General features: G+C 35.1%; 1 protein-coding gene across 1 annotated transcript; it reads left to right on the plus strand.

Moving 5' to 3' along the window:
* The first annotated feature begins 203 nt into the window (after positions 1-203).
* LOC126808918 (kynurenine formamidase) lies at positions 204-16344 on the plus strand. The gene is made up of 11 exons (XM_050534007.1): positions 204-327; positions 1732-1869; positions 2494-2601; positions 4742-4790; positions 6550-6635; positions 7752-7830; positions 8812-8915; positions 9154-9232; positions 10334-10469; positions 11754-11858; positions 12321-16344. The coding sequence occupies exons 2-11, from the start codon at positions 1761-1763 to the stop codon at positions 12351-12353; spliced, it is 888 nt and encodes a 295-aa protein (XP_050389964.1). The 5' UTR covers positions 204-327; positions 1732-1760; the 3' UTR covers positions 12354-16344.
* Positions 16345-16509: the final 165 nt, after the last annotated feature.

The following is a 16509-nucleotide window of genomic DNA, read 5'->3' on the forward strand; positions in this document are numbered from 1 at the left end:
TTTCAGCTCGGGATATTTTCTTGTAGTTATAGTCGCCAAACTAATCAGCAGTGAATATTCGCGCACGATACTGGATCTCGGTCGATCCGGAAAATATATTTCCATGTATGTAAAGATAACATTTTTCCAGATCGGCCAAGATCTAGTATTGTGCAATGTACAAGAAGGCTTTTGCATTTCCTCTATAAAACAGATTATGCAGTCGCGCGTGGGCGATACTTGAGTCTGGATAACCAGGAATCAAATTAAGAGTTACGTACCTTTGACAGGTATGCGAATTGAGATAAGGTGACGATGTGACAGGTCAGTCCGAGGAAAAGCGTACAGGTGCGTATTACTTATTCACATATTCACATACTTTATGAACTAATTACCACCTCTAAGCGTGAATTGAAGCGCGCAACTAACCAATGAAGCTCCGTTATGTATTATTTCATATGTTTAACGTAATTTGTAAACAAATTGAAAGTAGAAAAAGTAAACATAAACTTGTGAAAAGACATTGACATTATTACAAGTTAAAAAATATGTCAGTTGTATTGTTGAACAGAAAATGGTAGGTCATATGATTTAAACTAGCTGTTAATAATATTAATCTATGCAGGAGGACCACGCCACACAAACAGAAACTCATAGACATGACAATCAGAGGAATAATACAAATATCCTAGGAATAAGACAATCTAGCAAACAATTAAATAAAAAAAAAGAGGGGTTTAACGTCCTACTGTTCTGCTCCGAAGGGGCTAATGAAGACGGGCATATGCCATACAGTGTGCTATGAGTGAAATTTTGCCCAGACAGCTGCGCTACAACCTAGCTACTCTTATATCGAATTCCAACTGCCAAGGGATCTCTTACGTATAATCCAATGTGTACTCGAGACCTCGTTTTTTCATACCATCCAAATGACATGACAGCTGTCCTTGTCAAGACCTCCGTCCTGCACCACTGACAAGGGGAAACCATGCCGGAAAATCTTGATGAACTTTCTCGGCCAACACCGGGAGCGAATCCGCGACCTCCAGACTAGCGATCCAGCTTCTTACCCACTTAGCCACTTTGGCTCCCTCGTAATATAAGTAATATATAATCCAGATTTTCCGGCGTGGTTCTCCCTTGTCAGTGATGCATTACCGAGGGCCTGACAAGGACAGCTATCTAGTTGTCTGGATGGGATGAAAAACTGAGGTCCCGTGTACATATTGGCATACACGTAAAAGATCCCTTGACAGTTGGAATTCGATATAAGAGTAGGCCGTAGCGCCGATGTCTGGGCAAAATTTCACTCATAGCACACTGTATGGCATAGCCCGTCTTCATTAGCCCCGTTCGGAGCAGATCAGTAGGACGTTAAACCCCATTTCATTTCATTCCATTTTCCGTAAATAATAGAAAAATCACCTCCCTTGTTTTCAACACGCTTAATGGAAGTGGCAAACTTATACATTGATGTTTCAGCTTCAAAAAGATATATTTGCCAATTTCTCTAGGATTAGGATTAATAGGATTATTCATCAACAGGGTGGGACTGTGTAAAGATGCCATGGGTTTTAAGGCTGAATTGTATCATTTTGTAAACATATGACTATAATAAAATAAAACTATGGCTTTAACAAATTAAAATTAAATATTTTTAATACAATATTTTTAATACAATATTTTTAATACAATATTTTTAATACAATGATTTTGAATGAATATTTATTGATTGAATTTTTTTGTTTACAGTTTGTGTTGTGAATGGTTTAAATCATATAATGGCTGATACAGGGTTAGATTTAGAATATCACTATAGTCCCAGTAAATGGTCTCACAGATATAGCCCTGATGATGTCATAGATGCACACATAAAATTTATTGAAGACAGTAAGCTTTTTGCAAATATTTCACTTTCGAGAGAGATTAGTGGGAGAAATTAGACAGAGAGATTGGAGAGAAAGATTAGAGAGAGATTAACCTCCACTTGACACAAACTAGGTCATTTTGGGACTAACATATGGTTCATTTTTATTTCATTAATTTGCTTGTGCGTATGGGTCTTTAGCAGTAGGAGAAAAATATAGGACCCAGAGAAAACCCACAAGGTTGGACAGGCGACCCTACTCCTTATCATGTACAACTGGAAAATCGAATCCACACCACTTTACTCAATGACAGACCTTATGATGCAACGTGTATGCGTTAACCAATCAGACTTTAAATATCTTAATTACATGAAGATCAATATGGCTACCAGTTTTATTATTAGAAGACAAAGTGATGGGAGGGATAGTGAAAGAGAGAGAGAGATAGGGCGTAACCTCCACTTGACACAAACTTGGTCATTTTGTTAGACAACTTGAACCGCCCCTTCCTCCGAATTTTAAAAAACCCCAATAAAATATAAAGCTGTAGTTAGCTCAGAAAATGATAAAAATATAATTTGCTCAGTAATTGCCCATGTCACCTAAATCGTGTCAACACTCTGCATCTTAGAATATTTGATTTCAGATACAAAGACGGCTAAATGGTGTTTAGAAGTCGAAACAGATATTTGTTATGGTAAAACACAGAATCAGAAACTCGATGTTTACATCGACAAAAATACTAATAAGAAAGGTAAGGTTGTTATTTTTATATTGTCGTCGCCCCTTTTCGTTTGTTCAGAATTTTTTTGTGGACAGTCTAAAGGTCTTGGTTCCTTTCAATTTTGGCAGGGGGTTGGATGGCTGAATGGTTAGCATCAAGTCTGTCATTGAGTCAGCTGGCGTGGTTCCGATTCACCGGTTGTACGTGACAAGGAGTAGGGTCGCCTGTCAAACCTTGTGGGTTTTCTCCGGGTCCTCGGGTTTCCTCCCACTGCTAAAGACCCCTTCATGCCAGCGAATTATGGAAATAAAATTGAACCATATGTTAGTCCCAAAATGACCTAGTTTGTGTCGAGTGGATGTTAAACCCCATTGATTTTGGCATGTATCAGACATTAAAGATACATTATGGGAGATAAGATAAAGAGATGGCAGTTCTCGCTATAATAGTTAAAAACTAGATAGTGTAAAGGTAATTTGCTGAAAATTTCAGTCAAATTGATCCACTATGAGCCGAGAACGAAGCGGGTGAAATTTTCGCATAGTCTCGGTCATCATTACTAAAATCATTAATATAAACAGCATAGTCTCGATTATTCACTGTTTTGATTTAATTATCAATGGCCTTAAGCGGCATATAGGAATCTAATCCAGCCAACATCGAAGGCTGGATAAGTTAATTAATGTCTAATTGATAATTTAGATAACATTTCAGGCATAAAGAAAGACTTGTAATAAGCAGATTATGCTCTTGCATAATGCATTTTTAAGAGTGGAAGGCTATCCGAAAAATTTTGTTCTGAAATGTTAAAGCTATTGAATTGAAAATAGTACAAATAGTTAGAAAATGTAATAAACAAGGGAAAATTAACATTAAAAAATATTTGTTGCCAGGGTATCCCATTTTTTTTGGGAAAAACTATGAAAATGTAGGTACGCTATATCTCTGTAACTAATTAAGATATCTTCACCAAATTTGCAGGGCATATAAACTAATATCTACTACAGAATCAAACAGAACGCAATTTGAATTATCATTAATATTTCAAAAGGTATCAAAATATTTCTCCAAAGACAAAATATTGTAGTGAGGCAAATGTTTTAAACGTAATTTTCCAAGAAACTATAAAAATTATAGAGAAAAACTCTCTGTCTGGTTTTAGGGTTATCGTTAAAGAAAAAGCAGTCTGAAAATGAGACGTTTATCTTTATTATTATCAGAGATATGGTGTATCTACTTTTTTCATACTTTTTCCAAAAAAATGTGTTACCCTGGCAACAACTTTTTTTTCTTTTTTTAATGTTAGTTTTTCCTTGTTATTACATTTCCTAACTACTTGTGCCTTTTTAATTCAATAGCTTTAGAATTAAAGAAAACATTTTTCTGGTAGCCTCACCCCTGAACTTCCAGGATTGTATGAAAAATCACATTTTTAGCTTGTGGACACCTAGAGGTCACAATATTTTATCAGATTTTGATGAAACTCAAAATGTATGTTTATAATCCAAAGATTGTGGTTCCTTATGATATTCACGCACATCGGACATAACTTTTTGGATTATGGCCCTTTAATGTAAGACAAATCATATTTTTAGCTTGTGCTCCCTTTAGAGGTCACAATTTTTATCTGATTTTAATAACCGTTCACATATATCACCGTTACACCCTAATGAAGGTTGAGTTAGATTTTCGTGAAATCAGACCAAAACTGCTGGACAAAACAGCCACTCCATGTATGCAATTAGTGTCAAAGTATGTAATACCACGGTTGTGGACCCACTAGAGGTCACAATTTTTATTTGATTTTAATGAAACTTAAAATATATACTGATATCCCAAAAATCTGGGTTCCTTTCAATAGTATGTAAAATCTTTTTTTTAGATTTTTCTCTGTCCATCTCTTGGAAAATGTGGGCATATCTTGCATGGCGGCCGTTTGTTTGTGATTACGATGGGGAGCTGTGGTGGCTTGCTAACCTGGAGGTCCTGTGTTGCACTAATGAAGACAGTTGTACAGTTGGTTCCCCCTTTCAAGGAATGGAGTCTAGTCTTTAAGGTGGGACAAAAAAACATTGGAGTGCATGTCAGAGTAGGCTTTTGTGCTGCTGTCTGGTCAAAATTCCCCCTATATCAGACTGTTATTTAATTATTTGCCATTTGTTATTTTCAGGAAGTCCTATATTTGTGTATATACATGGTGGATACTGGCAGGCTTTAAGGTAATTCAGTATTTTTTGTCGGTAGCTGGGCATATCTCTCAAATCTTCAGTAGAATGCTTGATCTTGATTTAACTATGTCTGTATATCTAGTAAAACTTGCAATTTATCCTTCAGGAACATAGTGTAAAAACATAATACATTTACATAAGAAAATAATACATTTATGTCAGAAAAAAATACATTTATGCAAGAAAATAATACATTTACGCAAGAAAATAATACATTTACGTAAGAAAATAATACATTTACGTAAAATATAATACATTTACAGCTTACTGTATTACAAAATAATCAGAATTTTCTCAAATAAACATTTATAGGTGAAATGAAATGGAGTTTTAATATCCTACTATTTTGCACTGACTGGGCTAATGAAAATGAAATACACCATACAGTATACTATGAGGGAAATTTTGCCCGGACAGCGACGCTACAACCTACTTTTATATCAAATTCCTACTGCCAAGGGTTCTTTTACGGGCTCTCTGTTCTACCCTGCTGACAACCGGATTTCCAAGCCTGGAAATAAGGCACCTGTCACAGACATTGTCAGACACAGATTCAGGCTTTATCAGGCACTAAACCTCTGGTGCCTGTCGTTTTGTCCGGCACTGATTTGTCTTTTTTATTGAAATTATTAATACATGTCTGGCACTAATCTTAAACCGTTATTTCCAGGCCTGCGGATTTCTTATATTATTTGAGGGCATTTAATGTATATTATTTGAGGGTATTTTATAGAATGGAGCTTTAAGACATTATAAAATTACTACAGTAAACTTTGCATAAGTCGAATTTTAGCTCGATTAGAAATAAACTGCAAGAGCCGGATAATAATTGATTCAAAGGCACATTTCAAGCTTTTGTTCATGTACAAGTAGATAACTTCCGTTTTGGTGCGAGTAGATAACTTCCGTTTTGCCGCAATCTTTGAAAAATGCCCAAAATTTTTCCGGAAAGTGTCTCTGGGAAAATTCTATTATTGCGTCGCGTCAAATAGGCTGGTTTGAGTCAAAATGATAGGGGATAGTATTTTGGGGTTCTGTGCATGGAATACCTAACTAAGTTTTAGACCATCGGGACGAAACTGACAGTGAAATTCTGTATATACTGCCGATCCGACTTAGGCGAAGGAAAAAAGCAGGAATTAGATCAAATGGACCCATCCCTGAACTATTGCGGCCTGCAAACCTATTGGGAATTTACAGCTTAATTTCCCCTTGTCAGTGGTGCAGGACCAAGCTCAGAAGCTTAGAGTTTTACAGGAAACTGTGTATAGTTGTTAAAATTGGAATAAATAATGAGGTCCCACATATGAAATAAGAGTAGGCAGATTGGTTGGCAATCTGATTGAAACACAGATCCGATTTCATTTCGTTTTTTATAATTAAAAATTTTGTTCTACTTGTCTTAACAACATTAGGATCTGGAAGAGTTGTGTGAGAGAGAGAGAAATGGGGTTTAACATCCACTCGACACATTGCTGATTGATAAATCAATATCTGAGGTCATAGGGTCAAAAGCAGCTCTTATGACCCCTTACACGACCTCCCAGATCTTCATGTAGTGTAGGCCATCAAAAGTATAAAAAAACGAAACGAAATATAGATCTGTATTTTAATCAGATTGAATGGTTGGCAAATATGAATACTGTTTTTTTGATTATGAATATTTGTTTTTTTAATTAGTCACCCATCTTCATTAGCCAAGTTGGTGCTAATTACAGTAAGGCATTAAACCACATTTCATTTTTTTTAGTCGTGAAATATCTGGATTTATGGCTCCACCATTAGCTCAAGCTGGTGCTACTGTTGTTGCTATTGGTTACGACCTTGCTCCCACAGGTAAGTAAAAGAAAAAGTATTGATTAGGTTACAGTTATACGGAATAATCTAAGAGAAGTAACTCTAATGATGAACATACATGGTAAGGGGCATTTCAAAACCCTCTGCAATTCCAACATTTTCAATGTAAAACAATTGTAAAAGATAGTCAGGGATTGCCCCTATTTTGACAGGTAACATTTCTTCTATAGCATGCAACTCACAGATGTTGTTTGAGCATTATTAAAGAAGTTGTTAGAAAATGCTAGATTTCCATCTAAATTGAAAGACATGCAAGAACAGTAGGACGTTAAACCCCATTTTGTTTCATTTTCTCTATTCATAGCTAAGATACATATATGAATTATGGGTCAAACAAATACAGGCCTCTGATCTCTTGTTCTGCGCCTACTGGGCTAATGATGACAGGCAAAAGCCATCCAGTGTGCTATGAGGGAAATTTGCTGTGAGAGAAAGGGGGTTTAACGTCCTACTCGCCACAAACTAGGTCATTTCAGACTAACATATGGTTCAGATTTATTTCAATTATTCACTTGCACGTATGGGTATTTAGCTATGGGACGAAACCGGAGGACCCAGAGAAAGGCCATCCACCGTCCAAAATTTTGCTTCAGCCTACTCTTATATCAAATTCCAACCCTTAAGAGTTCATTACATGCACGCCATCCATAATGACTAGACAGCTGTCCTTGCCAGTCCCTCAATCCTGCACCACTAACAAGGGGAAACTATGCCAGAAAATCCTGAAAAACTCTCGACCAACACCGTGGGTGTCAATAAGACATTTGCACCCCACAATATTTTTCCACCCCACTTTCCCTTTTAACCATTTGAGATTCATTTTTGCAGTAGAAGAAAAACACAAAATGTGACTAATTTTTAGTAGATTCTCCGATTTTTTGGAGAGATGTTTGGAAATTCCAAAAATTCAAAGTTATGTGTAGAATACGGATATCTAATCTTATGGCTATCTAATATATTAATTGGATGAAATAATTCCCAAGTTTCCTTTATCTTAGATTATGAATTACACTATAGTAAATATTTTGTTTAAAGGTAGATTTGCATATATATATATACATGGCTTAAAATAGCTTTGTGTTAATTTTTTTACAGCATCAATGGATGAAATAGTTTTGCAGGTGAAACGTGCGATGGCTTTTATATTTAAACTTGCTAAAGAAAGACAGTCAAGGTTTGAATTAAACTTTTTACTCTCATACTATGGTATGTTTGATTTTCTGAATATTAAAATCACAATTTGTAGGCCTTGTAGCTATAAGTAGTGACAGGTTTCATGCACAATGTAGAGCATGCTTACACATGATACCACTTGTCACTGAACTGATTGCAGATTATTTTGTCTCCTATATGTTAAACTAATATAAACTTCAGGGTATTTGCATATTTTGCGACACTCGCATGCTTTGTAGCTTTAGGGCGGGGGGGTGGGGGGGGTGGATGGCTGAATGGTTAGCATGTGCCTGTCATTAAGTCAACTGGCGTGGTTTTGAATCCTCAGTTGGGTCGTCTGTCCAACCTCGTGGGTTTTCTCCGGGTCCTCCGGTTTCCTCCCACTGCTGAAGACCCCTACGCGCAAGCAAATTATTGAAATAAAATTAAACCATATGTTAGTCCCGAAATGACCTAGTCTGTGTCAAGTGGACGTTAAACCCCATTTCTTTCTTTCTTTCTTTTGTAGCTTTAGAACCTGGTACATGAATATATTAGCTACCACAGTTCCCTACCCAAACTACAACAAGCCGTCGTCACAGAAGTAGTATATGTCCTGAGACAATGGACATCTATTCACACGATTCATCCATTTCATTTATTAGTGATAGATTCTACACTCAGGACAGTCTAGTTTAGAGACTTGTGTCCTACTGCACGACTTTTATTGAAAATGAGTAACACTTCTCTGGTCTAATGGTGTAGGTTTATCTGAGTTATCGGAAGGGGTGGGGCGCGAATGGTTAACAGTGCTCATTGGATAACCAAGTCATGTGGTTTTGATTACCCACATTTACGTGACAAGTAGTAGGGTCTCCTGTCCAAGCTCGTGGGTTTCCTCCCTCTGCTAAAGATCCCCATGTGACTTCTTGAAATAGATTTCAACCCGAAATGACCTAGTGTTTTTCTCTCTCTCTGATTGATCTGCTTATTGTATTTTTAGTGGTATTTATTTATGTGGTCATTCAGCTGGTGCACATCTTGCAGCCATGATGTTGACGTCTGAATTTGAAGAAGATGATGCTTTTGATTGTGAACTTATCAAAGGTGAGTGGTAAGTTATATTACTAGGGTGTCTGATGGTCTAGACAGAATTTGACACCATGGTCGACATGTCAAACTTCCTCATTTAGCATAGCCTAATTAGCTAATTATCTGAAAACTCCAAAAGCTGAGGACGAACCAGTAGGCAGACATGGACTCTATGGTTATCAGGTTATTCCATGGAAACATGGTAGTCGAGAGATCAAGAGAGAAGATTTCCAGAGTTTATTTCTATTTACAGGAGCTGTTTTAGTTAGTGGTATATATGACCTTCGACCTCTGGTAACTACTTCTATAAATGAGCCCCTTAAGCTGACAAGGTTGGTAAATGATTACGTTTATTCAAATCTTTTGCATGCTCTTGGTGATCTTTGTCTTGTTATTCTTCTTGCTCTTGATGATCTTTGTCCTGTTATTCTTCTTGCTCTTGATGATCTTTGTCCTGTTATTCTTCTTGCTCTTCATGATCTTTGTTATGTTATTATTCTTGCTCTTGGTCATCTCTGTTTTGTTCTTTATGCTCTTGGTCATCTTTGTAATCTCTGTCTTCTTCTTCTTTTTGCTCATGGTAATCTTTGTCTTCTTCTTTTTGCTCTTTGGGACTTTGGGACACACTTTTAACAAAATCCTAAGGCTTTGCCAATTCAAGTTCTTGGACAATACCAAATTGATGGATTGATGGATCGATTTTTATACGCCCACATTGAAATGTGGTCGTATATTGTCGTCGCCCCCGTCGCTCCGGCGTCCACAATTGCTTGTGGACGCTCTATAGGCCAAAGCTAATATCCGATTGACCTTAAATTTATACACAGTGTTTAAGGTCTTGCGACGAAGAAGCCTATTGATTTTCAGCGATTTCCGATAATTACTGCCAGAGTTATGGCCCTTGATCACTTCAAAAAATCTTGTGGATGCTCTAGAGGCCAAAGTTAATATCCGATTGACCTTAAATTTATACACAGTGTTTAAGGTCATGAGACGAAGAATCCTATTGATTTTCAGCGATTTCCGATAATTACTGCCAGAGTTATGACCCTTGATCACTTTGAAAAATCTTGTGGACGAACAAGTATATTAATTTTCAATGAATTTTTATGACTTGAACAAATCCATGATATTAAAAGTTTTGTATACAAAATGTTAGCATGGGGCAGAATTTTATAAAAAAACAAACAAATTCTAATGGTTTTCTGATAACTACTTCATGAGTTAATCAGATTTTAGTGTATTATAAATGTTTCATTACTGAAAAAAGTAAGAAAATGCGACAACTCTTGTTGACTGCCCGGAAGATTTAGCTGTTGTGGGCGTATGTTTCGTTGCCTGGCAACCTATCTTTATATAATATCACAAAGCCAAAATGGCAGCCCAGTTCCTGATTCATATAATACTCTTGTACATGTTATTGTATCTTCTAGGGAGGATGCTTGGAGGTTCAGTCCTAGTAATTTTATAAATGAGATTGCCAGAATGTGCCAAAGTAGAGAAATTAATTTAGCTGTGGGGGAATATGATCCACCAGAGTTCAGACGACAAACAGGAGAAATGGAAAAGGTATATGGAGACATGAGTGAGAAAGGGATAGAGAGAAAGTGTTGGTGGTGGGGGAGAGGGTGTGGGGGAGAGAGGGAGAGACAGAAATTTGTCCTTTTAAAAAAAAGAATGCAATCAGTTGTAATCTGTTATATAGTATGTCGGTTTATAGTTATTGAGGGGTGGCTGAAAAGTTCTGAAACAAACTTTTTCCACCTCAAGTACAATCATTGAATGAATCATTGACATAAGAAATGGAAGTGTAGTGTTATTATTGTCTACATATCAGACCATCTTGTAAACCTACCCATTGAAATCACCAGAAATGGACAAAACTGGTTGTTGGCCACCTGAATATCTATGGAGGAGGGATTTTTGTCTTGAAACTTGAAACTGAAATCACTCCCCATCATTATCATTTTTTATTTTATATCTTTGAGAATTGGTTAATAGTCAGTGTGTAATTGTTTATGAATTCCTGGCTGTATAGGTTCTTTATCTTGTACTCTTCTTATTATGATATAGCAAGGTTTGCCCAAGTTAGTGATGCAGAACAGAGAGCGTGGCAAAGGGCCAGTGTATAATCATTCGGATTTGATGAAAAAACTGAAGCCCTGTGAACACATTAGCATGAACATAAAAGAATCATTGAAAGTTGGAATTCACTGTGTGGTGTATGCCTGTCGTCAGTCGGAGCAGAAAAGTAGGATGTTAAACACCATTTCATTCATTATATTAATTATAACTCTCATCATTCACCAAATATCTCACCTTGTCCAAACTCGGGACAGCTTTTTTAGGATAGAGATTTTTGACTTTTCAGAGATTAAGGAGAGCGATATTCGACTTGTACAAATTAAAGAGCTTTTTGCAGGTCAACAGAGATATATGGAAAACTATGAAATGAAATAAAATTTTCTGCTTCGACTGTACTAATGAAGACGGGCATATGCCATACAGTGTGCTATGAGTGTGCAACAGCGGCATGTTTGTTTTTATGTGTACGCCAATGTGTACATTGGGCCTTAGTTATCTGTCTCATCCAAACGATTTTCAGGACACTCTGTCCTGCACCACTGACAAGGGGGAACCCCACCAGAAAATCCTGATGAACTTTATAGGCCAACATGTGACCGGAATCAAACATGGGACTTCCAGCTTAGCGAGCCAATGTCTTACTAACCGAGCCACTGGGGCTCCCTGAAAAATTATGCCTGCTATAATGTGTTAATGTGGTTAAACTGATTCCCAAAGGCAACTAAAATATAATGTATTCTTATATTTCCTTTTCTTTAATTATTATAGAGTTTACGAGATAAGGGTGTAAAAACCAAATACTACGACATTCCTGATACAGATCATTTTAATATAGTAGAAAAACTACACAATGCTAAATACACTTTAACTCAGGTAAAGTAAAATATGCATCAGATTAATGATTAATGATGTGCATAAGGCAGGGTGTACAGACAGATGGGATGTAACGTCTACTCGTCACAAATTAGGTCATTTTTGGACTAACATGCGGTTCAATGTCATTTCAATAATTTGCTTGCGCGTAGGGGTCTTTAGCAGTGGGAGGAAACCAGAGGATCCAGACAAAATCCAGGAATCGAAACCATGCCAGTTGACTTAATGAATTGGCCTAGTTTGTGTGAATGAACTTAAACCCTCTCTCTCTCTCTCTTTCTCTCTCTCTCTCTCTGCTGTTTGAGGTTTCTACAGCAACTGGTTGTTAAAAAATGTTTCTATGGCCATAAGTTATATAATAGGTTGTAAATAAGCTGTAAACACAGGTTAATGATATTTGATGTTTAGGTGACAACAAGTTTGATTAATCTTTCTAAATGTTAGTCTCCTTTTTATTTATAGGCTTGTTTAGAAATGATGGGTTTGTTGAAATGATAGCTAGACAGCAGTACAACAGAAGATATATTAAATTCTGCATCTATAAACATAATAAATTTAAGAATTTAATTATTCAAATCAACAGGGAATTAGAGATAAAAGAGTTACACAGTATTTGACGCCAAATATCTTGTGATGTCATTATTTTCTGTAAATATCAGAATTTGATTAATTATTATCTAATTATCTAATGACATCATTATTTCGAGAAAATGTTGCTATATGTTAAATACCTATTTATTAAATTGTTTCAGTGGCACTTAGTAATTGAACTGCAATATACAGGTCACAATTCTATAGAGTACAATTACTGTTTATTACATAGTGACATTTTCATAAATATATTGTCTTGTCATATTTTATTTATTTGTCATATGCTTAGAAATAAGCAGTAATTGTATTCAATAGAATATCCATTTCATTGGCTATCAACTAGAATGAGGTTTATATAACAACTCTTCCAGATCCTAGTAAAATAAAGACAAGTAAAACGAAATTTTGAACTATAAAAAACGAAACGAAATAGGATCTGTGTTTTAATCAGTTTGTTTTTGACATTGATTCCTTGGTCTTTATCATACAAATGTCATTCGCATTTCTAAAGTTCAGTAAAGTATCATTAGAAATCACAATCTGCTCAATCCATACTAAACTTAGGCTGTTTGTCTACAATTAGCTTGCTTGCGAACAGACACTAGTTGACCAACATTTTAAGTTTTATATCGATGATTTTAGCCGAAAAAAAACGTCAAGTATACTTCGAGAATTTTAAGATGTATTTATTCTGCTTCCATTAATTGGTATTGAATATATTTATTTAGTCTTTGTGTGTATGAGAGATGTGAAACGTAGTGGAACCACATTACAAAACAATACTAATTTTTGGATATGGCTTCCATTCAGGGCAGAGATCTATTCCTGAAGAATGAAGTTGATTGATCTCAGTGTGCAGAATGGGCTCAATCCAGACATTGGATTTGTGACGACAAACTCGGACAAACGCTATAAACAGTGCTGAATTATATTTGGTAACTCATTTATCTCTAATTTGTAGGAACTTAGAATTGAATGAAATATAAATAAAAACTCAATGTGAAATTGGTCTACAGGTCCTTCTTAGTTCTTGTATGTGTGTAATTTTTATATTGAGGAAATGGGAATCTAGTTCATAATTTTTTATGCTTTTACCAAAGTGAAATTGGTCTGCAGATTCTTCGTAATTCCGGTATGTATGTAATTTTATATTGAGGAAATGGGAATCTAGTAAGTTCATAATATTTTATGTTATTGCCAAAGTGATTTTGGTCTGCAGTTTTTTCTTAATTGCGGTATGTGTGTAATTTTAAATAGAGGCAATGGGAATGTAGTTAATATTTTGTATTTAATTGTCAAATTTTTATGTATATGATTGTTTCTTACTGATTGGTGCTTTTATTACTTAGAGAATTTGTGCTCATTACTTTGTTTGAATGATATCATTAGAAATATTAGGTTGAATCATATCATTAGAAATACTTGGTTAAATGATATCATTATAAACTAACTATTGATAAACAAATACACAAACGACACGGATATCGTGAAGCAAAAGGAAACATGCAAAGTCATTTCAACACTTTTTACAAACAACACAAAACTCTGTTCATAAACATTTTATTTCACGGCCGAATTGCATTATTTTTTATAACCTGAAGACATTCTAGGATGCCCTCGTGTAATAGTATTTTTCAAGATAGCGTCACTGAGGTTTACAAAAATACCAAATAACATGGTGTCTTTTAATATTTATCATCAGGTTCAGTTACTAGAGGTTTAAAATAAAACCAATTTGACCAATTGTGTCTACCGTATTTATTTTCAAAAATGACTTAGGCAACTTGTGCTTTAACTTTTACATTTACAGCATTATAAAGACATTTAAAAAGTTTTAGCTCTCAATGTGAGAATAGTATTAATATAATTAATTAAAGATACATTATGAGAGATTAGATAAAGATCTGGCAATTCTCACTATAATAGTTAAAAACTAGATAATGTAAAGAGAATTTGCTGAAAATTTTAGACAAATTGTTCCACTCTGAACCGAGAATTTAGCGACTGAATATTCGGCCTAGCCTCGATCATCGGTGGTTAGGATAAAAAAAACATAGTCTCGATTATCCATTGCATGATTAAATCATGAATGAAAGTTGAGCAGCAAATCGGATCCTAATCCAGTAAATATCGCCGGCTAGTGATTATAATGTTATTGATGTTAATCGGTCAAGCTGAAATATTTTAAGAAAGCCGCATTTTTAACTGGCAGTGGGCTGAACATCACTGAATATAGGTGAGATAACAGTGATAGTATTGACGAAGCAAACTATTATTCTATGCGTCCTTGTCACGGGTTCTCTTGGTCTATCTGGACTTCAGGGCTCCTCCCCGTCCATCTCGCTAGACCTGTGTTCATATATAGCTTTATTATATAGTCTAGTATCCTCATATCTTACTGTTGATTAGTTTGAAATTGAATTAGTTATTTTTAATATAATCAGAATTTCAGGTCCTAGTATCTAGTGTTATTTTTATAGTAAGGGTGATCTGTAATTAAGAATAAGTTTACTTGAAATGACCAAAGCAATAATAATAATAAATGTGTATACGAAATACTTATTATAGGTACTTTATGTAAGATTTAGATAAAGAGCTAACAGCTCTCGCTATACTAGTCACAAATAGATAATGAAAAGGCAATATGTTGAAAATTTCAGTCAAATTACTTCACGTGTAGTCGAGTTATCGCCGTTAGAAGAATAGTGTCGCCCCGATTGTCATTGCTACGGCTGTAAAGATAATAAACAAAGTCTTGATTATCTATTTTTAAATTAAATCATTAAATGGGCGAACTGTTTAATCAACTTTAAATCGGAGCCATCCATTGACATCAAAAGTCGATTATGATCTTGCCATGTTAATTATTGTCTAATTAATAATTTATGTAACACTCAATGCCTTAATAAAGACAGACTTGCAATAGACAGAATTATCTGTTACACAATGCCTGTTTAAGGTCCTTCTAAGAGCTAAAACCATCATGCTATGAGTATTCCTTTCGCTCCCACATGTCAATACATATATATTTACCTCAGTATGATACAAATCTGATTGGCAGCACGTGTACTTTATAGTATTCATTTATAAGTTTAATTTTTTGGAACTTTGCAAATAATACCATATGTATGTGTCTATAATTAACAAGTATTACATGTGTATATATAAATCATGTTAATTTAAGCTAAATCTATACGGTCATGCTTTCTGTGGTAAAAGCAACATGACAGTGAACACTTCCCCCGTGTCAGTGAAAATATGTTATACTTTCTGTACCTTTTGGTAAAGTTTCAATTCGATGGCATGTTTGACAGTGTAAAAAACAGCGTGATAAAAGGTTCTACGTGATGGCATGTTTGACAGCGTTGATAAACAACTTGGTAAGGTTTCTATGTGATGTCATGTTTGGTCGTGTTAATAAACAACGTGATATAGTTTCCATATGAAGTCATGTTTGGTCGTGTTAATAAACAACGTGATAAAGTTTCCATGTGATGTCATGTTTGGTCGTGTTAATAAACAACATGATAAAAGTTTCTATGTGATGACGCAAAAGATGCATTATATGGTCAATTTGTTCAAGTTTATATGTCAATTCATGCCAATTTTAGACAACTATTCATTGTCGTATAAATCTTTGGCAAATTTGTTGAACAGCTATGGCACATTTTCCACGCCACAGAAACTTTATCTTTACGCCGTGAATTAAAAATAATAATGGTATTTAATGATATAATTTGTACTTTTTAAATAACAGATATCCCCAATATTTAATGATATAGTTTGTGATTTTTAAATAATAATATTATACAAATATGCCTATATTTTAATCTATTATATTGTTATTGTTATTTTTTTTATACATAATTTTGAATAAATTTAGAATAATCATTTACGATACATTATTTATTCTTTGTTCTTGCTTATACATTTAAAGTAATTATGTGTCTTGTGCCAAAATGTTTGTTTCACCTAGCCGGTGGGTGGCCGAATGATCTGATGTGTTAACTTTAGACCATTAGGTCTGTTATTGTGGTTTTTCTCAGGACACCCTCCCCAC

Source organism: Patella vulgata, chromosome 1 (assembly GCF_932274485.2).
Source record: "Patella vulgata chromosome 1, xgPatVulg1.2, whole genome shotgun sequence".
NCBI classification, from domain to species: domain Eukaryota; kingdom Metazoa; phylum Mollusca; class Gastropoda; family Patellidae; genus Patella; species Patella vulgata.